The sequence below is a fragment of the Suricata suricatta genome, chromosome 9, assembly GCF_006229205.1.
Source record: "Suricata suricatta isolate VVHF042 chromosome 9, meerkat_22Aug2017_6uvM2_HiC, whole genome shotgun sequence".
In the NCBI taxonomy this organism is placed as follows: domain Eukaryota; kingdom Metazoa; phylum Chordata; class Mammalia; order Carnivora; family Herpestidae; genus Suricata; species Suricata suricatta.
The window spans coordinates 11,557,357-11,582,573 of NC_043708.1; the positions used below are offsets into that span (position 1 = coordinate 11,557,357).

The following is a 25,217-nucleotide window of genomic DNA, read 5'->3' on the forward strand; positions in this document are numbered from 1 at the left end:
AGCCCCAGAATCCAGCCTGGATACTCTGTTTTCCAGGGACATTTCTAGTAACAATATGATGCCCCTTCTAGTCCAGGCAGAGAACGTAATTCCACTCAGGTGTTCACTTGAAGAGCTTTTATAAGGAGACTATTTGCAGAGCAGTGGACAGAGCTAAAGAAACCAACAATGACACTAAAATACCCAGAGATTGGGGCGCCTGAGTGGCTCAGTCGGTTAAGCGACCGGCTTCAGTTCAGGTCATGATCTCATGGTTCGTGGGTTCGAGCCCCGAATCGGGCTCTGTGCTGACAGCTCAGAGCCTGGAACCTGCTTCAGATTCTGTGTCTCCCTCTTTCTCTGCTCCTCTTCCCACTCATGCTCTGTGTGTGTGTGTGTGTGTGTGTGTGTCTCTCTCTCTCACAAAAATAAATAAACATTGAAAATTTTTGAATAAATAAACATTTTAAAAGAGAGGTAGTGCAAATAAATAGCTGACAGATAGGCAGATAGAGAGTAGATAGGTAGCATCATCTGAGCCCCATCAAAGCTGGGATGGAAGAGGGGCCATCCTGTACGAGGTATAGTCTAGGAGGCTCAGCGCTCCTGCCAGAACGACATCACTAAAGTAGGGAGAAAGCCAGGGAAAAACAACCTGGACTTTTCTTTCCTTCCCTTGTTCGTCTCTCCTGCTAGTGCCAAACCCAGTCAGAAGCCTTCTGGAAACAGCACAAATATTGCAATTCACAGGGGTAAGCCTTCCAGTGTAGCAAACAGGGAAGAGAAGTCTAAGGATGGATCTGGAGGAAAAGGCAGATAGTGAATCAATAGCACATACTGTGAAACAAAAAGCAAAATCAGCTAAATAAGATTACTTTGCATCCAGTAAAAATAACACATAAGAGAATGGAACTAAATTGTCAATATAAATGAGGAACTATGACAAAGTATGGGCATAAAGAAACATGTCTATGTAGAATAAAAAACCCAAATAAGTGGAAAGAATCTAAAATGGTAAATACAGATGCTAAAGATTGAAAAGCTTCTAGTTGTAGGAATTTCCAGTGATGAACAGAGGTGGTAGCTCTTTCTCTGTATCTGTGGTTCCTGGAACATTCCCTCCAATATGAATGGACAGATGGGTGGATGAATAAATACTGAAAATAGAAAACACTAAAGGAAACCAAGACTGACAATAAGATTTTTTTAACAAAAAGCAAAACACTTCTGATTTATTTGAAATAGAAAATGTAAATCAATTTTGAAGGCCCCCTCTCCCCCAAAATCAAGCCATTTTTGGACTTTTCTGCTGCGGAATGAAGAGCACATATTCTTCTACAGAACCTTCAGAGAAAATAATATTACCTAAGAATTTGGAGCCGACTCCACCAGTAATTCACAGGCAAAGCCAACAGAATAGTGCAAAACCTATGTTTAATCGTAAGATGACTTTGTTCCGTTAACACAAGGAAAAACTTCCGATCAAACCTCAACGCGTATCTGAACAGTGTGACTGAGTGATGCATGGATCACGCTGACATTATTTCCTTGCTTGGTGTGTGATAGGCCAGCCGTTTTTGAGTGGTATTTCACTAGCAAAAGATAATGTCATTTCATCTCCTTGTGGGATTCTTCCTTTTTTTAAATGTTTATTTCTTGAGAGAGAGAGTCAGAGACAGAGTGAGAGAAGGACAGAGAGAGAGGAGACACAGAATCTAAACAGACTCTGGGCTCTGTGCTGACAGCTCAGAGCCCGATCACATGGGGCTCAGACTCATAGACCGCGAGGTTATGACCTGAGCCAAAGTCGGACACTTAACCAACCGAGCCACCTAGGTGCCCCTGATTCTTTCTTTCTTAGGTCCTGTGAAATACTTGGTGTAGTCATACAAGAAATTGTGTGGTTTACTTTCCAGTGTTGTTTACTGATAAATATATGCCTTGCTTTTTTTTTTTCTCTTGCTAAGCCCATAATAATTTTGTTTCAATACCAAATTATAATGTAATATTATTGAAGGCATCTTAAGCATCTGTGAAATTCAACTTGCATAATACCAGTGCTTCAGGAAACTCGAAGTGATGGACAATATAAAAAGCTGACAGAAAAGTACATGCCTGTGGGACCAAATTGACCACTGTACTGTGAGTGCCACCTGGTGGCCGATGATTGTAAGACACAGCAATTATAAAAGTGATCTCAGTCAAGACGTTAAAATGTGAAAAAAGTGTATTTTGGCATAGTGAACCCTAGCAACTGTAATAGTTAATTTTGTGTCAGCTTGACTGGGCCAAGGGGTGCCCAGATTAAAAAAAATTTTTTTTTATTCTTTCTTTATTTTTGAGAGAGAGACAGTGTGAGCCAGGGCACGACAGGGAGAAAGGGAGAGACTGAATCCAAAGCAGGCTGTAGGCTCTGAGCTGTCAGCACAGAGCCCCATTTGGGGCTTGAACTCACGAACCATGAGTTTATGACCTGAGCCCAAGTAGGGCACTTAACCTACTGAGCCACTCGGGTGCCCCAGGGGGTGCCCAGATTAAACAGTATTACTGAATGTGACTGTGAGGGTGTTTCTGGAAAAGATTAGCATTTAAACTGGGGCTCAATAAAGCAGACAGACTGCCCGCATGGGTGGGTGGGCCTCATCCAATCCGTTGGGGGCCTGAGTAACTGAGTGGAACAGAAAAGGTGAAGGAAAACAGTTCCCTCCTTTGCTTCTTGCCTGCCTGTGAGCTAGGACGCAAGTCTTCTCCTGTCCTTGGCCTGGGACTTAAACTAGGAGATTTTCTGGTTCTCAGTTCTCATGTCTTGGTCCTCTGACTGGGACTCATGCCATCAGGTCCCCTGGTTCTCAGGCCCCCGCTTCTCCAGATAACAGACAGCAGATCACAGGAGTCCTCGGCCTCCATAGTTGCGTGAGCTAATTCCTCACCACAACCCTCTGCCCGTACCGTACCTGCTTGTGCGCAGTGACAGAGGCAGAATTGGTGAGTAAAGGTTGACTTCTATATGTATCTTGAGGTTAGAGTCCGTAGGATTTGCTGATGGCTTAGGTACAGGGTGTGAGAGGAAGACGGGAGTTAAGGAGGACACCATGGGTTTGGGTTGAACGAAAGGAAAACTGCAGTTGCTGCTGTGGAGAGGAGGAAGGCTGCGGGGGGAGGAGTCTGCCCAGGGCTTGGGAGTCCAGGCTGGGAGTAGTGTGGGCTGAGATGTCTGACCGCCCTGGATCTGGAGCTGGCAGGAGGCAGCCAGACGTACATTCTGGAGTTCAGGGAAGAGAAGGGATGAGAGGCGCACATCTGGGAATCATCCGCGTAAAGATGGATGTAATGGCATGTGGGTGGCTCATTCAGCTAAGTGTCTGACTCTTGATCTCAGCTGAGGTCTTGATCTCAAGTTGTGAGTTCAAGCCCCATGTTGGTCTATGTGCTGGGTGTGAAGACTACTTTAAAAAAATGTATTTAAAATCCTAAAGCTGGATGAGATCTTCAGAGATAGAGAAGAGATCTAAAAATTGAGTCCTGGGCACTCCAAAGTTCAGGAGTCGCGGGTCGCTTCTCTGTCTGTCTCTGTCTGTCTGTCTCTCTCTCCCCAGACCAGTGTGTGTTTGGTTAGGTGAATGCTACTCTACTACCAGATTACTGCCAGGACTGCGTGCATCATGTTTCTCTAAAGGCACGAGAGAAACACAGGACACCGAATTTGGTTCAACATAGTCATTCCAGGATAGCTAATGACGCCGTGGTCTCAGCAGAGAATTCTCCCGGCATCGGGAAGAGGAACCACCACCAGGGGGCGCTCACCTCTCTTTCTCCAGACCTCTCACGTGACCCTCACTCTCGCTTTCACCTACTTCAGCGAACAGGTTCTGTAATGAAATGGATCCTGGAAAGGACTTTGGAGGAACTTAACCAAGACTAACATGTATTTTACCAATTGTGGAATCTCAAAGCCCTATTTCCACCCCTTAGTTTAGATGAAGTTTGTTTGTTTTAATGAGGTATGGTATTAAAACTTCTGTTTCTTTCCTAATAGGATTAAGAAGATATAATAAAATCGGATCTATTAGTGACAATATTTTCACATTATACTATGACCACATGGGCTATATACATAAACTGACTCCAGACCGTTTTGAATCTGGTGGGTCATTTGTAGCCTTTGGAAATTCTAAAGGTATTTTTAGACAGGTTAGTGATATAATGCAGTGAAACTGTTTACCTTGATTTAAGAATAGATGCCACATTCCATACACAGAATTGTGGGAAAACAGGAAGATATTTTCCTTGGGACAAACTCCTATTAATGCACTTTGCTCTGTTTGACTATAGGAACAAAACCTCCAGATAGCAGAGAACATCTCCAAAACCTTTTTCCTAGTCCCATTCAGAGTTATATAGATTTAATTTCACCCAGAATATCTTCATAGCAACATGACCAGATAGTCTGAGCTATTACTTAGACCTATTACTTCCAACCCAGGTTCATTATAGGTTTGGTTTTCTACCTCTCAAGGTTGACCAAGAAATAGGAGTTCCATATTTCCCAGTGGTTTACTTTTCCTTTTTCATATTAACCCTGCCCCTTCATTTTTTTTCCTTTTCTAATATAGGACTTCCTCACAGATGATGGGGTGTGTGTGTATATATATATATATATATATATATATATATATATATATATATATACACAATTTTTTTTTTTTTTGCTCTAATAACTTAAAATTTTTTTAAGCATTTAATTTTGAAAGAGAGAGCATGAGCAGGGGAGGGGCAGAGAGACAAACACACAGAATCCAAAGCAGGTTCTAGGCTCTGGGCTGTCAACACAGAGCCCAACATGGGGTTCGAACCCATGAGCAGTGAGATCATGACCTGAACTGAAGTCAGATGCCTAACGGACTGAGCCACCCAGGTACCCCATGGTGTTTGGAATTCTAAAGCACTCTCAGCCTTTCAACAGCCGTTAAGACACTGGTTCTGTCTCGGGGCGCCTGGGTGGCTCAGTCGGTTGGGGGTCCAGCTTCGGCTCAGGTCATGATCTCACGGTTTGTGGGTTCGAGCCCCACATCGGGCTCTGTACTGATGGCTGGCTCAGAGCCTGGAGCCTGCTTCGGATTCTTTGTCTCCCTCTCTCTCTGACCCTCCCCTGCTTGCACTGCCTCTCTCTGTCTCTCAAAAATAAATTTAAAAACATTAAAAAAAAAAAAAGACACTGGTTCTGTCTCAATGTCTATTCTTGCATCTGTTTCCCACTCTCTCCTCTTTTCAGTGGGTTCCCAAGTTTAAGAGATGAGGGGATCAAGACAAGACAGAATATGGGTCTTGGAGGCACTATTGAATGGCCGCACCCCCAACCAGCCTACACTACCTACCACCCACCCTCCCCATGGCATAGCAATGAAGTCAACCGAGCAACACTTACTTCAAGATGGTCCCCAGAGTTCCCCAAGGTGGACAAGATCAGGATCAGAGAAAAGTGTGTTGAAAAGACCTTCGGGTCAGAAATCGGGGCGGTGGTGCCGGCATGGACTATAGGGAAAGGCTTGTGAAACAGGAGAAATGGGAAAGGTTAGAGCGTGGGAGCTGGGGGTCCAGACAGCAGCCGGGAGGTCACTGGCGTGCAGGGGGCGGGCAGTGGCTTTCAAGTGAGCAGCTGTACAGCCCCTTCCTGTAAGCAAAGCAAACCAAACAAACAAAAAACTCCAGTAAGAACCGCTCTAAAATCTGCACCTCCAGACCCCTCCCACACAACGGAAGGCACGTCTCCGTGCCCTTTCCACTCCAGTCTTGTGCCGAGGTCACAGGAGTCCTGAACCGAATCTCACTCCCCAGAGTTTGCCTCCTCACCGGCAGGAGATCTTCTCCCTCACACGCGCATGGCTATTCAAACAGGACACGTGGAAATATTCCTCCTGATAAAACGGTACTGTTTTGACCTGACCTGGAGACAAATCCTATATTTGCATTTTGCCCTAATTGAAGTATATAGTAGTTTAGACGCAATGGTTTCTTTTTTCCTACTCCAGGCTCCTGATATAGGCTTTGAAACTGCACTTGCGCCACAGTTCATCTCTCCAAAAGAAATGATCTTTTCTGCATACGTCCCCCTAAACGAATCTCAACAGACTATACACACCAAGCAATTCAGCAGCATCCACATGGGAAAAGTGATCTACTCCAGGTACTGACTGATTTGCCTCACATGTAGTTAGATTGCACACTAGTTACACTGGTTTCTAAACCAGTTTCTGAGTTCCGAGCTAATTTCTTTGAGTCGTGTGTTCCTAGCTGTACCAAATAGAGGACGTCTGTTCTGAGACCTCAGACGCCCAAGGACATCGATAGGCTTCAAGGTGCCTTGAGTGATGCCCCAAGTTCAGAAACACAGGCTTGATGGTGTCAGCGCCATCAGGACATGCTATGGACATGTGCTCTGTCACTGCTGAGTATCAAAGATGTCCTGGCCTGCACTAGATCCTGCTTGTCTACACGGCTCACTTACATGGCATTTCTTAGATGCACTAAACACAATCGCATGTAGCAAAGTGAAGGTCACCTTGCACAAAGCACTGCACAGCAAGCTATGTGGTATTCTTAACCATCCTTGCTCCCAAGAAAACAGCAAGAGCCCAGGACCCTTAAAGCTACTTTAGGGTCTAAAAACCCTCTCTGATGAACATTATGAATTTTACAGTGCCCCAAATTTAACGACCAGAAAAGGAGCCATTTCAGATGACCAGAAGAAACTCACCCTACCCCAAACAAAGGGGGTGTCCACCAGGTTGAAATCTGTTTATTATATTAGTATCAGGATATAGGTTTACACCTAGTCCCATAGCCGACAGCTCCGTGTGCCGTGGGGCAGCTCGTGCAGCGATGGAGGTGGAGACTGGAGTTGAATAGGAGGGAAAAAATGCTGGTCGTAGTCCCCTCACCCCACACAAGGGTGGTAGAACTTTCTGTGTCTAAGAAAAGAACCTGTGATCTTTAAAACTATTTTTTGTTTTCAGTGGTTTTTGTATGTGTGACATTCCAAGCCACTTAGTTGTTTTTTTTTTTTTAATTTTTTAGATGTGTATTTATTTTGGAGAGAGAGCAGGGAGACACAGAATCCAAAGCATACTCCAGGTTCTGAACTGTCAGCGCAGAGCCTGAGGTGTGGGGCTCAAACCCATGAACTGTGAGATCATGACCTGAGCTGAAGCCAGACATTTAACCAACTGAGCCCCCAGGCACCCTGCCACTTAGTTTATATAGGCACGTCCTTGTAGAAAACATACAAAATCACTTTTTAAAAGACTAACATATGATTAATATAATCTCAGTGGTAATATTCTTTTTTTACATCCTAATACTTTTTAAAAACATATGATTCTCTCAAATATCCAAATACAAGTTTTCCCTTGCTATCCAAAAGCAGAAGTTTCCTGTGAAATTTTCTGGAAGCCAAACTGGCATAAGCAAAGATGCAATTACCCTTAATTTTTGTGGAAAAATTTCTGAGCATTCCCAGACCCCCAAAATAACCTCCAGGCGGCTTTTCCTGGTGCCTTGTGACACGTCTTGCTAACGGAGGCACAGAATGATGGAGAGAAACCGCAGGTCCCACAGGTCCGAGCTCTGGCAGCCTGATGCCCCGGCGCTGCCTGCGGGTCCAGGGGAAGGAGCTTGGGGGATCCTCTTGGCTGCTAGGGGTGTGCACGGCCCCTGGAAGGACTCTGCTCACTGCAAAACAAAAGCTGGATTCCCTTTTCACTTTTTGCCTTTTCTCGTGAAAATGAACATCCTCTTGGGATTTCTTTCAGTTAGGGAAGACAGGTGCTTCTGTAGGTCTTTCCTGAAAGTGAGGTGGCATAAGGTGAACTTTGAGATACAGGACAGCACATTCTGGGGTCAGATTCTAACTTTGCTCTACTTATGCAGAAAGGAGGGAATGCGGCATCTCCAAGGCCGGAAATGGGAGCAAAGCATCAGGATCAGAGAACTAGAAGAAAGCCAAACTTCACCTGGGCAGGTCAAGGGTTTGTGACCCAAAGTTCTGAAGTCAGCAACAGGCCAAGGCAGATTCTATGTATTCAGGGGCTGGAGCAGGGTGAGCCCTTCATTCGTTTCTTCCAGAACGGGCAAGGCACTCTAGGTACCACAGAACAGTGAAAAAGACATTCAGACCCAGGCACACCTTGAACTCCTGTAATGACTTGACAACAGAGGATTGTGGGGCATTGAGAGAGTGTTTTCCTGGGGGTTGAGCCCTTGTTGGAGGATGTTGGAAGGTTGCTTGGGGACAGGGATGCTTATGACGGGAAGAGAAGAATGTGGATGAAGAGAGGGGTGGGGGGAAGTTTCCAGACTAAGAGGACAGCGTGTAGAAGGCCCCCAGGTCAACAGGAACATGGCGTGTGTTGAGAAACCAAAGGAAAACCAGAATGACTTCAGTGTCGTGAAAGGAGGAGAAAAGTCATTCAAGACAGTGGAGCCAGACCAGGTGGGGCCTTCTGAGTCGCGCAGGGGTGAGGTTGGGGGGGTTAGGTCTCATTCCAGGTGAGGGGGAGGCATTGAAGGCTTCTAATGAGGTGAGTAACTGGATGAATAGATGGGAAATTTCTCACTGCATAAGCTGGAGAGACCACGTTAATTTTCCTCCTGCTGTCCTTCAAACCCCTCCGGGGACCTCTCTCTGTTCTATCTCCAGGTGAATATCAGGCAAGTCCCACAGTTTTGTCTTTGAGGCCAGAGGAATCTTTCCTTGGCCTAAAAATGTCTGTCTGAGAATCAGGCGGCTCTCTTCTTGTCCAGTGTTTTGGGAGAGGGCAAATTCTTAACCCAATTTAAATTTGTTTCCCGGCGCCATTTAGCTCTGGCCGCATTGCTGTGCTACAAGCATCCGCTTGAATCTCAGGGAGCAGGGAAGTGTCCATACTTCCTTTGTATGAAAAGGGAAAGGTCATGTACTGCACAACTGGATGTAAAGAGATATTCCGTCTATAATGTGTCAGCAGGGAGTTCACTTACACTGGAGTGCCCTGTGAATTACTGTACTAAGGAACCATTTGTGACCCGGTGCAAGCTCGAAGGAAAAAACGGGAAAAGGAGGACCCAGATTCTCAAGTGATCATGTTAGACACTGAACTCATGTGAATGAGAAGACTGCCACAGTCCTCAGCTTGTGATCTGTGTGGGCACGTGTGCATGGAATTTTGGGAACGGACTGAAAATAATTCAGAATACCCTCTACTAAATGCAACCGGTGCCTCAGGACCACCCTCTCAGGAAGTGATGGAGGACAAATGATGGATGCTTGATAGTTTGCTCCCTTTGGGGGCATTGTCTCTGCTCATGATTGTTTGTACCTACTCTTGGGCCTGAGAAGGCACCGAGAAAAAAAGGAGCCTTCTGACACAGGAGGAAGAGAAGTTAACCTGGCTGATATTCCCCAGCCCTTCGGAGTGAGGAGACTGACGGGGGAATCCGGCAAAATCCCGAAACACTGTCATCAGAAACTGGTCCTTATGATAACGACCGCTGGCTCAGGGTCCAGGAAGAGTCTGAAGCTTATTCTAACCCATGCCTGGAGGAAAACAAACAGGGCATTGGTTATGCTTCCTTGAACCATTCTGTCATTGGAATAAACCCGAGACAAGCAAGGAACGTGAAAGAAGCACCTACAGAATACGCAGCCATATGTGTGAGGAGTTAAATTCGACCTTGATCTCCAAGCAGTGATCACTGAATGATCTGCATGTCCACACCATTACTGAGCCCAACAAAAGGTCAAATAATACTCCTTGACCTGTGAAGCTTCACTTTAAGGAGGTTCATATTGGTGCTTGGGTCTTAAGGGTCTATAGGACAAATGACTAAAATGTCTCCCCCCAAATTCTGAGGGAACTTTTTATATGATCCCCTTGAACAACAACACAAAACCCTTCCCTCCAAAACTAAGTGGTATTATGAGTAGCAGACTGGTAGAACACTTCAACTTAGCTGCATTTTACCCAATGTATAAAGTTAATATATTTTTTGGACGATAAGAGACACATGTAAGTAAGAGAGGTTTGCGTAATCTGGATCAATTCACTACACTCTCTTGACAATGAAAGGATGTCCCAATTGGACTAACTGACCATCAACAGGGTAATGATAGGATGTTTATTTCTGGTCATTCTTCTGTGATGAGAAATATTCCTCTGTCCATCCAACACTGGGGTTTTTTTTTTTAATGTAAAGTAGAAGTAATTTTAGCCCTGATATAAGAAAAGAATGGAAAGCATAAATGGTTCAGTGAAGATGTGGACCACACCAACTACTGCAGAGCAGACGCTCCCCGTACCTGACATGCAAACGGTTTCAGCGGCCCTGTTACGTTGCTGAGCAAATACCAGCCCTTCTCGGGCTGGCCTGTTTTCCAATCTCCCCAGTTTGCACTCACTCACTCAGGCATCTTTGAGGTTGTCTTCTTTCTGGAGTCTGCATTTTCTCCTTCCACTCTTGCAGATGGGAGTAATGTCCTTCTCAGTTCGATGGATGGAGCGGACGAAGTTTACAGAGCTCCCTTCCTCTCCGCCATCTTGGCTCCTCCCCCTCATTTTTTCCTTTATGGCATTAACATGCACCTATACATCAAAACATATTGTTTAGTTTTGCTAAATGTATTATTCTTCTGCAACTTGTCTTTTGCATACATCAATATGCTTTTTCATACAGCGATATGCTTTTTAAATTCCTCAGTATTGATGTATCTGAAATTCACTCACAAGAATATACCACGACCTATTTGGGACTCTCCTGTGTTTTCTTGTAATAGTTTTAAAGTTTTGCTTTTCATTTTTAAGTGTTTATCTAGAACTAATGTGTCATGTGAAGTGGGAACGGATTTCTTTTTTTATATACATAACCAACCATATGTACAAACTCACTCTTTCCCCCAACTGATATGGGGTCCCCTCCCCAAGATAGGTCAGGGTCCGTGTGTGAGGGGGTATGTTTCTGTCTCTCTCTGCTTCATCCAAGTACTCATGTTCCCTTTGTCACCGTGGCTAAAACTGTGTAACACCCCCTCCTGGTTTTTCTTGGCCTTTGTCCTTGCATCTAAATGTTACATTCAGCTTGTCAGGTTCTATTAAGGGGAGGAAAAAAACCACCAAAAAAACAATAATCTGTTAATAGAAATGACCTCTTGTAGCCAAATTCTGCCTGGTATCTGAAGTTCAATCTTGGGTGGAAATTTCTGGCTCTTTTCTTCACAGTGAGATAATTCTTTAAAAAAGTTTTTTTAATGCTTATTTATTTTTGAGAGGGCAAGTACAAGCAAGGGAGGGACAGAGAGAGAGGGAGACAGAGAACCCCAAGCAGGCTCTACACTGTCCGTATAGGGGCCTATGTGGGGCTTGAACTCGCAGACTGCAAGACGACGATCTGAGCCGAAGTCAGATGCTTGACCGACTGAGCCACTCAGGTGCTCCCATGAGACATTTCATTTTATGGACGTTAGATTTACCATCAATGTGACGCTGGATAAGAATGCATGAAGAACAGTCTTTTCACTAAGAGGGGCTAAGAGCTAAGACAGTGGTCTGAGCTGAAATCAAGAGTTGGATACTTGACTGAACCACCCAGGTGCCAGTAGATAATTCTATCAGAACTAGAGACCAAAGACAGCTTCCTGACCCTCTATAATGGGAAGAGAGTTACTATTGTCTACTTCTCTCATTCTGAATATGTCTTTGCCTGTGCCCCATGGTTGAGTGGCTCTGCTTCCTGTCTCCCAGCAGCTCTAAGCTTTTGCTACCTAGGGGGACAGGGGGAGGGGAGAAGGGAGGGAAGTGGGGCTACAGGGCCAGCACCCTCCAGCCACCCCTCGCAGTCCTGATTACCTCTTTGGAAGCCTGTGTGCAAAAGTGGTTCATGTCCCACCTCCCATGGCTTAAAGCTTTTGCTCCCTATGAAAAAAGTTCAAGAACGTGGGTGATGCTTTCCTGTTTCCTCCCATCCTCCATGCTGCCTGGACCACCACCAGGGGTCTCTCGGGGTCTTCTGGTCAGTTGCCCTGCACCCATCGTTCTCATGAGCCTTCAGGGAATCCCATGGGAAGGAAGGAACTTGTGAGTTTAAAGGGGACACCCTTTTGAAAGGTGCCCCAGCTATTCCAAACTCACAACGTGAGCATATGCTTGGGCTTTTTTTATTAATTTATTTATCTTTACAATTTTAGCTAATTCTTACCTGCTTGTGTTGTGACCAACACTGGATTTCTCCCTCCCAAGCTCTTCCACAGATAAGACTGTTCCTATGTTCAGACTCTCCTTGGAATGGCTTATTCCCCTGGATTTCATGTTAGTTGGTTATCTTAGTGGGTGACCTTAGTTATCTGATGGATTTAGGGAAAGTGATGACTTTGTGCTTTATTTGCTTTGTTTTATTTTGTTTTCTTGTTGGATTGATCTTTCTGCCTCTAAAGCAAAATCACAAGTCTTATAACTAGGGGCGCCTGGGTGGCTCCATTGATTGTGTGTCTGAATCTTGATTTCAGCTCAGGTCATGATCTCACAGATTTGTGGGATAGAGCCCCACATTGGGTTCTGCACTGAGTGTGGAGCCTGGTTAAGATTCTCTCTCTCTAACTCTGCCTCTCTCTCTCTCTCTCTCAAAAAAACAACTGATTTCTTACCTCTCCCAGAAGAATAGAGCTCGATTACCCCCAATAGCAATCCTAGACACTTGAATAAAAGAGACTGGAGTGGAGACCAGGAGAGACAGCTTTGGTAGTTGAGGTATCTGCCTGGCCATTGGTCATTGACTTCAGAGGCAAAGCAGGTAATTTTTTCTCATTAATAAACTTTACTTTTTAGAGAAGTTATAGGTCCACAGCAAAACTGAGCACAAAGTCCAGAGTGCTCATACCCCCACCCTCCACACCCACATACACAGCCTTCCCCACTGTCGACACCTTGCATTATGGTGGTACGCTTCTTACCTACACTGACATATCATCACCACCCGGCGTCCATAGTTTATATTATGGTTCGCTCTCAGTGTGGGTTTTGACAAATGTGTAAGGACATATACCACCATACAGAGTGGTTTCCCTGCCTTAAAAATCCTCCATGCTCTGCCTATCCATCCCTCCCTCCCCAATAACTCCGATAACCCTGATCTCTTCAGTGTCTTCATAGTCTCGTCTTTCCCAGAATGTCACATAGTTGGAGTCATTGTAGTATCTTGGAATCATAGAGTTAAATAGCCTTTTCTGACTGGCTTCTTTCACTTAGAAAAATGCATTGAACTTTCCTTCATGTCTTTTCATGCCTTGAGAGCTCACTTCATCTTAGTGGTGAATAATTTTCCATTGTCTGGATGCACCACACTTGTTTATCCATTCACCTACTGAAGGGGACCTTGGTTGCCTCTAAGTTTTTGGCAATTATGAATAAAAGCTCTTATAAACATCCTAGTTTAGATTTTTGTGTGAGCTTAAGTTTTCAACTCGTCTGGATCAATACCAAGAAATGTGATTGCTGGATCACATGATAAGAATATGTGTAGTTTTATCAGTGGCTGCCAAACTGTCTTCCAAAGTGTACCATTTGGCATTCCCACCGGCAATGAAAGAGAGTTCCTGTTGCTGCACATTCTCGAAGGCATTCGGTGTTGGCAGTGTTTTGTATATTTGCCATTCTAATAGGTGTGGTGGTATCTCATCATTGTTTACATTTGGATTTCCTGATAATGTATGATGTGGAGCATCTTTTCATAGGCTTATCTGCCATCTGTATATTTTCTTTGGTGAGGTGTCTGTTCAGATCATTTGCCCATTTTTAAATTGGGTTGTTGATTTTTTTATTACTGAGTTTTAAGCGTTCTTTATTTCCTAGGGGATCCGAATATGCCATCCCAAAATATTCCAGTTTGGCATAAAGATTGTTTTCAGCTGAAGGCAATTGAGAAGAAATAGACACAAGAAAAAAAAAATCTCTGACTCAAACCCCAAGTTTCCCCTTCAATAAAACACACTTAAGGACACTGTGACTCGAAGGGCTAGGCGTTTCAAGACCTCACACAACTGATAAATGACAGAGCTTTTATTTCTCCTCTGGTCTTCTAACAAAGAACACAGATTTTTATCATGTTCCTGAATCCTTATCTTAAAAAAAAAAAAAAAGAAAAACAAAGAAGCAATTAAGCATCTTCCCTCTCCCTCCCCACCAGGAAAGGCAAGATGATTCCAAATCTCCAGAAACTCTTAAAGTCCAGAGGCCTGAATGGAATCTACATAACCAATCTTACTAAACAAGGCGTATCTTTCATTAGTCTCCCCGGAAGATATATGTATTTTTCCAGTTTGCCGCTCCTGAAAGCCTAAACCCCTTTTCCTTTGCCTTGTCACTCTTCAGATTTGCTGTTCTTTGTTAAAACGCTTTGTAAGCCCTAGGTTCTAACCACCACTTCGAGTTCCTCAGCACTGAGGTTTTTTCTCTCATTTGTAAACATGACACACAGGCTAATAAACTCTATTTGTTGGGGTTCCCTGGTGGCTCAGTTGGTTAAGCATCCAACTCTTGGTTTCAGCTCAGGTCCTGTTCTCACAGTTCGTCAAGCCCCTCCTGGGGGGACACCCCCCCCCCCAACCCCGCTTGCTCACAGCTCAGAGCCTGCTTTCTCTATCTCCCACTCTCTCAAAATAAATTAGCATTAAAAAAAACAACTCTCTTTGTTTTCTACTGCTAATCTGTCTTTTGTCAGTTTTATATCCAGGGCCTCAGGTTGATAATCTAGGGAGGTAGAGAAAAAAGGTAAAAGCAGAGCTGTTTGGTTTTTTTTTTTCCTCTACAGTTTATTTATCATTTATCAGATGTGTCTTTTGCAAATATTTCCCCCCTGGTCTGTGGCTTGTCTTCGAATTCTCTTTGACAGTGTCTTTACAGAACAAATGTTTTTCATTTTAATCAAGTATGCCTTATCACTTTTTTCTTTCATGGATCATACCTTCAGTGTTCTATCTAAAAAGTCATCCCCATTTCCAAGGTCATGTAGATTTTCTCCAATGTCAATCTTGTATGTGTTCGATAGTTTTGCATTTTATATCTAAGTCTCTGATCCACTTCGAGTTCATTTTTGTGAAGGGTGTAAAGCCTACATCTAGATTTTTTTCCTTTTGCATGTGGATGTCCTAAGTTAACATTTTTAAAATGGATTTTTCCCCTTGACTACAAAGTACTTGCTCATTGTAAAATTTCTGAGGAGTCAGACAAACATGGAGAAGCAAACTGAGGTCACAACTGTAAACATTTTGATGAGTTACTAATTAATCCTTTCAAAAATGCATTTTTAATGTTTTTAATTATCATTTTTCACCTTTCTTCTTTCATTTATTTTTTGTTTCTTTTCTTCCAAGATTGTATTTAAATTCAAGTTAGTTAACATATAGTGTAGTATTGCTTTCAGGAGTAGAATTTAGTGATTCATCGTGTGTGTATATATATAACACTCAGTGCTCATCACAGTAAGTGCCCTCCTTAATGCCCATCTCCCATCTAGCCCCTCCCTCATCCACCTCCCTCCCTCAACCATCAGTTGGTTCTCTATTGTTAAGAGCATCTTATGATTTGCCTCCCTCCCTTTTTATCTTATTTTTCCTTCCCTTCCCATATGTTCATCTGTTTTGTTTCTTAAATTCCACATATGAGTGAAATCACTCTGACAAACTTATTTCACTTAACATAATACACTCTAGCTCTGTCCACGTTGTTCTTTTTGATGGCTGAGTAATAGTCTACTGTATATGTATCTATATATCTGTATCTATGTATCTACATATTGTATCTTCTTGGTCCATTTATCAGTCGATGGACATTTGGGCTCTTTCCATAATTTGGCTATTGTTGATAGTGCTGCTATAAACACTGGGGTGTCTGTACCCCCTTGGAATTAGTATTTTTGTATCCTTTGGCTAAATACCTAGTAGTGCAATTGCTGGGTCATGGAGTAGTTCTATTTCTAACTTTCTGAGGAACCTCCACATTGTTTTCCAGAGTGGCCACACCAGTTTACATTCCCACCAACAGTACAGTGATTCTTAGGTATCTTAAGGATTTTGGTGTAATTATACATGGGATTGATTCCTTGATTTCTCTTTCTGCAGCTTCATTATTGGTACATAGACATGCAACAGATTTCTGTACATTGATTTTATATCCTGTGACTTTGTTGAATTCATGTATCAGTTCTAGCAATTTTTTGGTGGAGCCTTTCAGATCAGAACAACAAATATTGTTAAAATGTCTATACTAGCAAAAGCAATCTACACATTCAATGCAATCCCTATCAAAATAACACCAGCATTTTTTCATAGAGATAGAACAAACGATAGAACAAAGGATCTCCACATCCTTGCCAACATCTGTTGTTTCTGGAGTTGTTAATTTTAACCACTCTGACTGGTGTGAGGAGGTATCTCATTGTGGTTTTGATTTGTATTTTTCTGGTGATGAGTGATGTTGAGTGATTTTTTTCATGTGTGTGTTAGCCATCTGGATATCTTCATTGGAAAAGTGCCTATTCATGTCTTCTGCCCATTTCTTAACTGGATTATTTATTTTCGGGGTGTTGAGGGTGGTAAGTTCTTTATAGATTTTGGATACTAGCACTTTACCCAATATGTCATTTGCAAATACCTTCTCCCATTCTTTAGTCTGCCTTTTAGCTTTATTGTTGCCTTCTCTGTGCACAAGCTTTTTATCTTCATGAAGTCTTGATAGTTCATTTTTGCTTTTGTTTCCCTTGCCTCTGGAGATGTGTATACAGTAAGAAGTTGCTGTGGCCAAGGTCAAAGAAGTTGCTGACTGTGTTCTCTTCTAGGATTTTGATGGTTTCTGTCTTACATTTCGGTCTTTCAACCATTTTGAATTTATATTGCGTATGGTGTAAGAAAGTGATACAGTTTCATTCTTGTGCATGTAGCTGTCCAGTTTTCCCAACACCAATTGTTGAAGAGACTGTCTTTTTTCATTGGATATCCTTTCCTCCTTTGTCAAAGATGAGTTGAGCATACAGTTGTGGGTCCACTTCTGGGTCCTCTACTCTGTTCCATTGATCTATTTCTGTGCCAGTACCATACTCTCTTGATGATTACAGCTTTGTAATACAGCTTGGAGTTTGAAATTGTGATGCCTCCCACTTTGCTTTTCTTTTTCAACATTACTTTGGCTATTTAGAGTCTTTTGTGGTTCCATACAAATTTTAGGATCGTTTGTTCTATCTCTATGAAAAAAATGCTGGTGTTATTTTGATAGGGATTGCATTGAATGTGTAGATTGCTTTTGATAGTATAGACATTTTAACAATATTTGTTGTTCTGATCTGAAAGGCTCCACCAAAAAATTGCTAGAACTGATATATGAATTCAACAAAGTCATAGGATATAAAATCAATGTACAGAAATCTGTTGCATGTCTATGTACCAATAATGAAGCTGCAGAAAGAGAAATCAAGGAATCAATCCCATGTATAATTACACCAAAATCCTTAAGATATCTAAGAATCAACATAACCAAAGAAGTAAAAATCTATACTCTGAAAGCTTTAGAACACTTATGAAGGAAATTGAAGAGGACATGAAGAAATGGAAAAACATTCCATGCTCATGGATCACATTACTTCTTTCATTTAGACATTAGAACATGGCTACTTTTCTTATATATTTAAAAGCACTTTCTAAATATTTGAATAGTTACATCTATTCTAACTAGATCATGTGTTATCATTTACTTAATTCTCCTATTGTTGGCATTTCTTATTTCTAACTTTCATCATAATGCCATAATGAACATCTTTGTGTGGAAACCTTTTTTTTTTTTTTCTTTCTCTGGGTTTCAAGTTATTGCCTTAGGATAGAGCCCTGTCAGTAGACTTATGGAATCAGAGGGGTAAAAATAAAGGTAGAGCTCTTCATTCATAATGTCAATTAGCTTTCTGGGAAGCTTGCACCAATTTTACAAACCATCAGTAGTGGATGCATGCTTATCTTCACTCAATTCTTGCCACTCCTGAACCTGTCATTAAAAAAATCTCTGCTGTTCTTTGATGGGTGAAAAATTGTATCCAGTGGCTATAGCTGATATTCCATTGATTGCTAGTGAGGCTGAATAAATGATAATCAAATATTCATTTGTTGACCATTTGTGATGTATTTGTAAATCATATTTTCAAAAACTTGCTCATTTAAACCACTGTTTTATCCAGATGGGTTTGATGTTTATTGGTTTGGTTTTTAGGAAAACTGGAACAGCTTATATAAAAAAGGTGTTACAACATAACACTCCTGAAGGATTTTTGTCCTCTATTATTACTGAAGTGATAGACCCTTTTGGAATGGAAGAAGAGAATGAGAGCTCCTGTTTGTCCAGTTCCCTTTCCATTACTCAAGCTGGAAATGCCACCTATAAACTCACTCTTCAGTCACAAAGTAAGTATAATAATATAGCACATCTCCGATGGCTAAAAAAAAAAAAAAAAAAAAAAAAAAGAAGAATTATCTTTTTAGGAGGATTGTTCATGCTTATTTATAAAACAGTGTGTGTGTGTGTATATATATGTATGTATGTGTATATATATATCAAAATTTGTCCAACTGACAATCTGCTGGTCTACATACTAAGGTTCCTGGAGGAAGTTTTGGTTTCTAATATAATAAGACCTAGCTATAACTTCATTAGTATTTCACCAATACTAGTGCCTGTCATTTATGCTTATGATGTTATTTCATCTTAAACAGTATTCAGGAGAAGTGAAAAAAATAGGAAGTCCAAAAAGAAAAATGTCCATGTAGATTTTGCCCTACATACTAAAATGATTTTAAGTCACTGTTATGTAGGATATTTCTATTCAAATGGATTATATGTGATAGATACAAAACCAAAGTTTGTATAGTTTACTGTAAGGATTTGGATTTTATTGTGTGTAAATGGGGAGTCATTGGAGGGTTTCATGCAGAAAGTAACATGACTGGACTTAGAGTTTAACAAGTTCACTTTTGTTCCTGTGCTGAGAATATAGTAGGTAGCTGATAGAGGTCAGAAAGGAAAGATCAAGAGAAATCAGTTTCGAAATTACAGTAATCAGGTGAGACAATATATTGAATTTAAGATTTCATCTAAGTGGAGAAATGAGGTTCATATTTAGGAAGACAAACGTGGAGTTCAGGAAAGGCACCTGGACTGGAGAAAGAAATTTGACCCCTCAGTACCTGTATGGTAGTTGATACTATCAGACCAGATGACATCAGCCGGAAGATGAGTGTAAATATGGAAGAAAAAAAAAAAAAAAGGCCTAAGATGCAATCCCTAGCATTCCAAGTCAGGAAAGGAGACTGGATGGTCTGCTCAAAGAAGAACTAAGAGAAAGTCTCTCTCAGAAGCTGGGCGAGGACAGTTTTTCAAGAAGGAAGGAGGGGCGCCTGGGTTGTTCAGTCAGTTAAGCGTTAGACGTAGGCTCAGGTCATGATCTCACGGTTTCGAGCCCATGTCAGGGCTCTCTGAGTTCGAGCCCATGGTCAGGCTCTGTGCTGACCGTTCAGAGCCTGGAACCTGCTTCAGATTCTGTGTCTCCATTTCTCTCTGCCCCTTCTCTGCTCGTGCTCTGTTCTCTTTCTCAAAAATAAATAACATTAAAATTTTTTAAAAAGGAGGGAATCAATAGGTCAGGTCAGATGAAGAAGGAAAACTGACCAGCAGACATGTGTGAAAGTTACTGACAAAAGCTTTTGTTGGGTGGAGTAGTGTAGATGAAAGTCTAGTTTGATTAGGTTGTAAACATCAGGAGAGCAGAGGAATTGAAGACAGTGAATTAAGGCAATTGTCTCAAGGAATTTTGCCATAAGGGGAGGAGAGAGATTATGTGGCAGTTGGAGGAAAGGTGAGAAAGGGTTTTTGTTGTTTAAAGTGGGAGAATTAGAGCATGTGTGCATGATAGAGAACCGTGAGGGTCTCTTTTGATCACTTCTCTTTACTTTGTCAGAACGAGGAGAATATTGGTGGTGGTGGTATAGCTCATGACCTATCAAAGGCATTTGACTGTGATGACCTCCCCTTGAAATAACCTTCTTTAGGCTCCCTGAACATCCTTTCTGATGGCTTTTCTCCACTCATTTCTTCTTCGTCTACTTTGTGAAATTTTTCTCCCTTCCCATTCCTTACATGAGGTGTTCCTCATGGTCCTGCCCTAAAAGTCCAGTTTCTTTGAAATCTTCATGCTTTTCCTAAACAATCAATTATTCATCTACTCAGCAAATATTTGTTGAGGACCTTCTATTGTAATCAGCACACCTTTGGAACTGGGGCATCACTGGCTATGTTATCCTTCTCTTGTAGAATCATAAGAAAGATTCTAAATTATTAAGGCTCTTGGCAGTTCTGCAGTAAAGAAATCAGCTCTCCTAGACCTATGTGGGTAGTTGTTTTTTTTTTTCAGCTGAGGATTTTATAGAACTAGTTTCATAATAAAGGTTAAAGTATAGGTTTGTGCTTGACATATTTGTGATACACGTTCTACAAAATAATTTGAATTCTGACCTCAAAATCTGGCCAACATGTTCTCTGATTAAGACTATAGTTTAAAAACCCAAATTGTGTTTTCATCAGTTATGTCCACCAGTATGCCTGGAGAACACTGGCTATTTTATTTTATAATAAATGATTCCTGCCTTAGCTCCAGGTACTATTTCTTCATTTCAAGATCTGGATGTAGAGAAGACAGTGGTGATTCCCGGTTACAGCAGCTTCCTGATCATAAGCGTGTTAGATGACAAGAATGTGGTAGCGATTGCTACCAGGCCTACAACGGCACTCAACAATATGACCTTCCCCAGAGACTCCTGGTTCTTATACAACCTCGGGCACAAGAATGGGCGAATGTGGAAAATATATGCAAAGCCATGTAATTACTGGTTTCAGCAACGTGACACCTCCCTATCCCTCGGTGTCCTGAAACACATTGATCTGGGGAAATCCTACACTGTAGAAGTTAAGGTCATACCTAATACAAAAGGTAAGCTTGTTTTTATTGGGAAACGTCAAAAGGAGATGTTGTTTTTCTGGAATATAAAACGGACACTGATATTTCTTTTACCTTTGGCTTACGTAGTATCTGGCATTCTGCTAATAACAGTATGCCCCCCTAATGACTGAACACTTGCTTACTGTTTGCGAGGTGCTGCACTAAGTATTATATTTTTTACAACTCTAAAAGGCTAGATTTTAATCCTCATTTACAAATGAGGAAAATGAGTTAAGTTACCAGCCCTGGTTTACATAGAATTTTAGTTTAGATTTTTGATGTCCTCCAAAAAGAAAACCCTTTCGTTACTTTGGTAGTGTAATTATTTCAAGTACTCATTTTAAGCCCCCTCCCAAAAGGCTTTTAAAATAGAATTCTATACTTTTCCCTATTTTTCCATGGCATTTATTTATTATAAAAGTAATATGAAACTTACTAAAGATGATGGAGAAATGGCATACTAGAAAAATAAAATAAAACAAAAATCTTAGTAAATAACTGAGCTAGAAAGAGAGGCAGGAAGGATGGAAGGAAGGGAGCAAAAGCTTGTCACCAGAAATGAAGAGGGAACTCAAAGCCAAATAAATTAGCTACTTTGTGGTTCCCCGAAGGGTGTGACCCTGCTAAATCAGAATCTGCATTTTACCACAATACCCAGCGATAGTTTGGGGGGCAGTGGCCAGATCACTAGTTTAAGGGAAACTGTTGCAGATGAGACTTCAGGCTACTCATTTCCTACTTCTCAGCCGGGACTTACTGATTGTAAGGGTGGGAGTTAGACTTCTTGGTCTCCCGAATCTCTCTTTGTATTAAATTTCTCAGTGTGGAGTGATTGCAAGCAGGTGGCCTGCCGGCAGGGACTGGCCCAATGACATAGCCTGTTGACTGCCTGGCTTCGTCTGGGCAGCAGTGGCTGTCGGCTCTTTTAACTGGGCGCTCACCCTTCCGTTTCTGCCCTGAGCCGTCCCGTCCCGTGTGACCGGCACCATCCTGTTACCTTCCCATGCATTTGAGAACTTGACTGAAGAACAGAAGTGAAGGGGACCAATATTTCTATGAGAAAATATTTGCAGAGTTGAATTTTTCTAAGGACCATCCAAGTCAACTCTATATAAATTCTTAATTGTATTTGTGGCCATTATGCATCCTTCATAATAGATTCTGTAGATGTTCTAGAATCCTGATCCATCAGCCATTACTAAATTGTTTAATTTTTTCACGATTGTGGGGCACTTGGGTCGCTCAGTTGGTTAAGCATCCAACTCTTGATTTCGACTCAGGTCATGATCTCGCCATCCTTCTTCTTCTTCTTTTTTTTTTTTTTTTTTGAGAGAGAGAGACACACACCCACACAATCTGAACATAGACTCCAGGCTCTGAGCTGTCAGCACAGAGCCCGATGCAGGGCTCCAAACAGGAACCACAAGACCATGACCTGAACTGAGGCCGGACACTCAACTGACTTAGCCACCCAGGCGCCCCTCGCCTTGTATCGGGCTCTGTGCTGACAGTACAGAGCCTGCTTGGAATTCTCTCTCTCCCTCTCTCTCTGCCCCTCCCCTGCCCTCTGTCTCTCTCTTTCTCTCAATAAATAACATTTAAAAAAATAAATAAAATTTTCATGCTTTAATTTTTTTCTTTTTGTTTAATTTCCAGGAAAAAAAATATGTCTATATTGAGAGAGACAGATACATATAGATACAGATATTTTTGTCATAGTTGACACACAATGATTTAATTTTAACCTTTGGCCTTCTTTCCATAGGTATTCAAATACTTGAAATACCACTACTGACTGTCATTGCTGGAAACCCACATTTGTTAGAAGTTAAAGCTGAAGGAATTTTTGACAAGACTGACAGTTATTTAGTGAAAATTTCAGCAGCTAGCTACGCTTTACATCAAGTAAGATTTTAATGACCAAAAATAAATCTATTAATTCTGGAAATCTTAGACTATAAACTAAGAGAAAGAAAGGAATATCACACATTATGCTGTCTATCAAGAAAGACTAAGCACTTTTAACATTTGGGAATTGCCAAAAGGCAGTGTAGCATGACAGGACAGAGGTTGAATGAGTGAGTTTTGGAGAAGACTGACTGGTGTAGATTCTACTTCTGGTACTGTCTCTGAACTTGGAAGGTCACTTTACCATGGCTCAGTATCGTCATCTAGAAAATGGAGGTGGTAATGATAATACCTACCTCATAGGGTTGTTTTTGAGCATTAAATATAATAATTCAAGTAGGACATCTAAAACAATGTCTACAGGTGCCTGGGTGGCTCCATCAGTTGGACCTCGGACTTCAGCTCAGGTCAATGATCTCGTGGTTCATGAGTTGGAGCCCCGCATTGGGCTCTGTGCTGACAGCTCAGAGCCTGGAGCTGCTTCGGATTCTGTGTCTCTCTCTCTCCGTCCCACCACTGCTTGCACACACATGCTCTCGCTCACTCGCTCTCTGTCAGAAATAAATAAATTAAAAAAAAATTTTTTTAATAAAACAACGTCAGGCTGCCTGGGTGGCTCAGTCTGTTGAGCATTGACTTCAGCTCAGGTGATGATCTCACAGTTGGTGAGTTCGAGCCCCCCATGGGGCTCTGTGCTGGCAGCTCAGAGCCTGGAGCCTGCTTCAGATTCTGTGTCTCCCTCTCATTCTGTGTCTCCCGTGCTCATGCTCTGTCTCTCTCTGTCTCTCAGTAATAAATAAACGTTAAAAAAATTAAAAAATAAAAATAAAACAATGTCTGGCATGTAGAAAATCCTCAGTCACTGTGAACTGACAGTATTTTTCTTTTCTTTTTTCCCCTAAAACTGAGAGCTTTGTGTATTGACATTTTGCCCTTTCCACTTAATGACGTGGTTTAATCCTTTTGAGTCACTAAATATTTTTCTACATACTCCAAAATTGTTTTGGTCATGAAGAATTTCAGCTACTGACACAATAGAATTTCCATGTACTTAATACTCAAACAGTAGTGATGACACTGTTACTTTTGCTTTATCATCACCCCCTCCCCATCCCTGTGGTTATTGGTTTATAGTCTGAGATATTTTAGAATGAAAGCAAACATCATGTCATTTGACTTCTTATATGATTCAATATATGTGTATAAAAAATATGTGATTATCTCTCACGTAACTATTGTCATGCCATTGTTTTTCCTAAAATGTTTTAACCTAAATTTTTGGCACCTATAAAACCTAGTCCATAATCAAGTTTCCTCCATTTTCTTAAAAATATTTTTATAATTGTTCTGTTTGAATTTGAATCCAAACAAGATTCATGCAGCACATGATTATTTTTCTCTGAAGTGTCTTTTGTTCGAAGGTCCATTTTCTTCCCTCACCATTTCTTCCCTCGCCATTTCTTCCATTGGCACTGAATTATAGAAATCAGATCAGTTGTGTTATAGATTGTCCAACAATTTGGATTTGTTTTTGTTTGCTTCCTTGACTCTTATTTTTTTTTCTTTTATGGTTTATTGTCAGGTTGGTTTCCATGCAGCACCCAGTGTTCATCCGGACAAGTGCCCTCCTCCATGTCCATCAACCCCCTTCCCCACTCCCCCACCCCCATCAGCCCTCAGTTTGTCCTCAGTATTCAAGAGTCTCTCATGGTTTGCCTCCCTCCCTCTCCCCTACTGTTTTTTCCTCTTTCCCTCCTCCATGGTCCTCTGTTAAGTTTCTTCTGTTCAACTTATAAGTGAACACATATGGTATCTGTCCTTCTCTGCCTGAGTTATTTCACTTAGCACAACACCCTCCAGTTCCATCCACGTTGCTACACATGGCCAGATTTCACTCTTTCTCATTGCCATGTAGTATTCCATTGTATAGATGAACCACATCTTCTTGATCCATTCATCAGTTGATAGACATTTAGGCTCTTTCTATGATTTGGCTATTGTTGAAAGTGCTGCTATAAACATTAGGGTCCATGTGCTCCTGTGCTATAAACATTAGGGTCCATGTGCTCCTATGCATCAGCACTCCTGTATCCCTGGGGTAAATTCCTAACAGGGCTATTGCTGGGTCATAGGGGAGTTCTATGGTTAATTTTTTGAGGAACCTCCACACTGTTTTCCAGAGCAGCTGTACCAGTTTACATTCCCACCAACAGTGTAGGAGGGTGCCCATTTCTCCACATCCTCACCAGCATCTCCTGATTTGTTCATTTTAGCCACTC

General features: G+C 41.7%; 1 protein-coding gene across 1 annotated transcript in view; it reads left to right on the forward strand.

Annotated features, from left to right (window-relative positions):
• The window catches only part of CATSPERB (cation channel sperm associated auxiliary subunit beta), a 107,980-nt gene that overhangs the window by 62,330 nt on the left and 20,433 nt on the right, over window positions 1-25,217 (forward strand). The window contains exons 12-16 of the mRNA XM_029952163.1: window positions 4,016-4,170; window positions 6,009-6,163; window positions 18,252-18,442; window positions 20,683-21,021; window positions 22,796-22,935. Coding sequence (XP_029808023.1) covers window positions 4,016-4,170; window positions 6,009-6,163; window positions 18,252-18,442; window positions 20,683-21,021; window positions 22,796-22,935 — 980 coding nt within the window. The remainder of the gene's footprint in view (window positions 1-4,015; window positions 4,171-6,008; window positions 6,164-18,251; window positions 18,443-20,682; window positions 21,022-22,795; window positions 22,936-25,217) is intronic.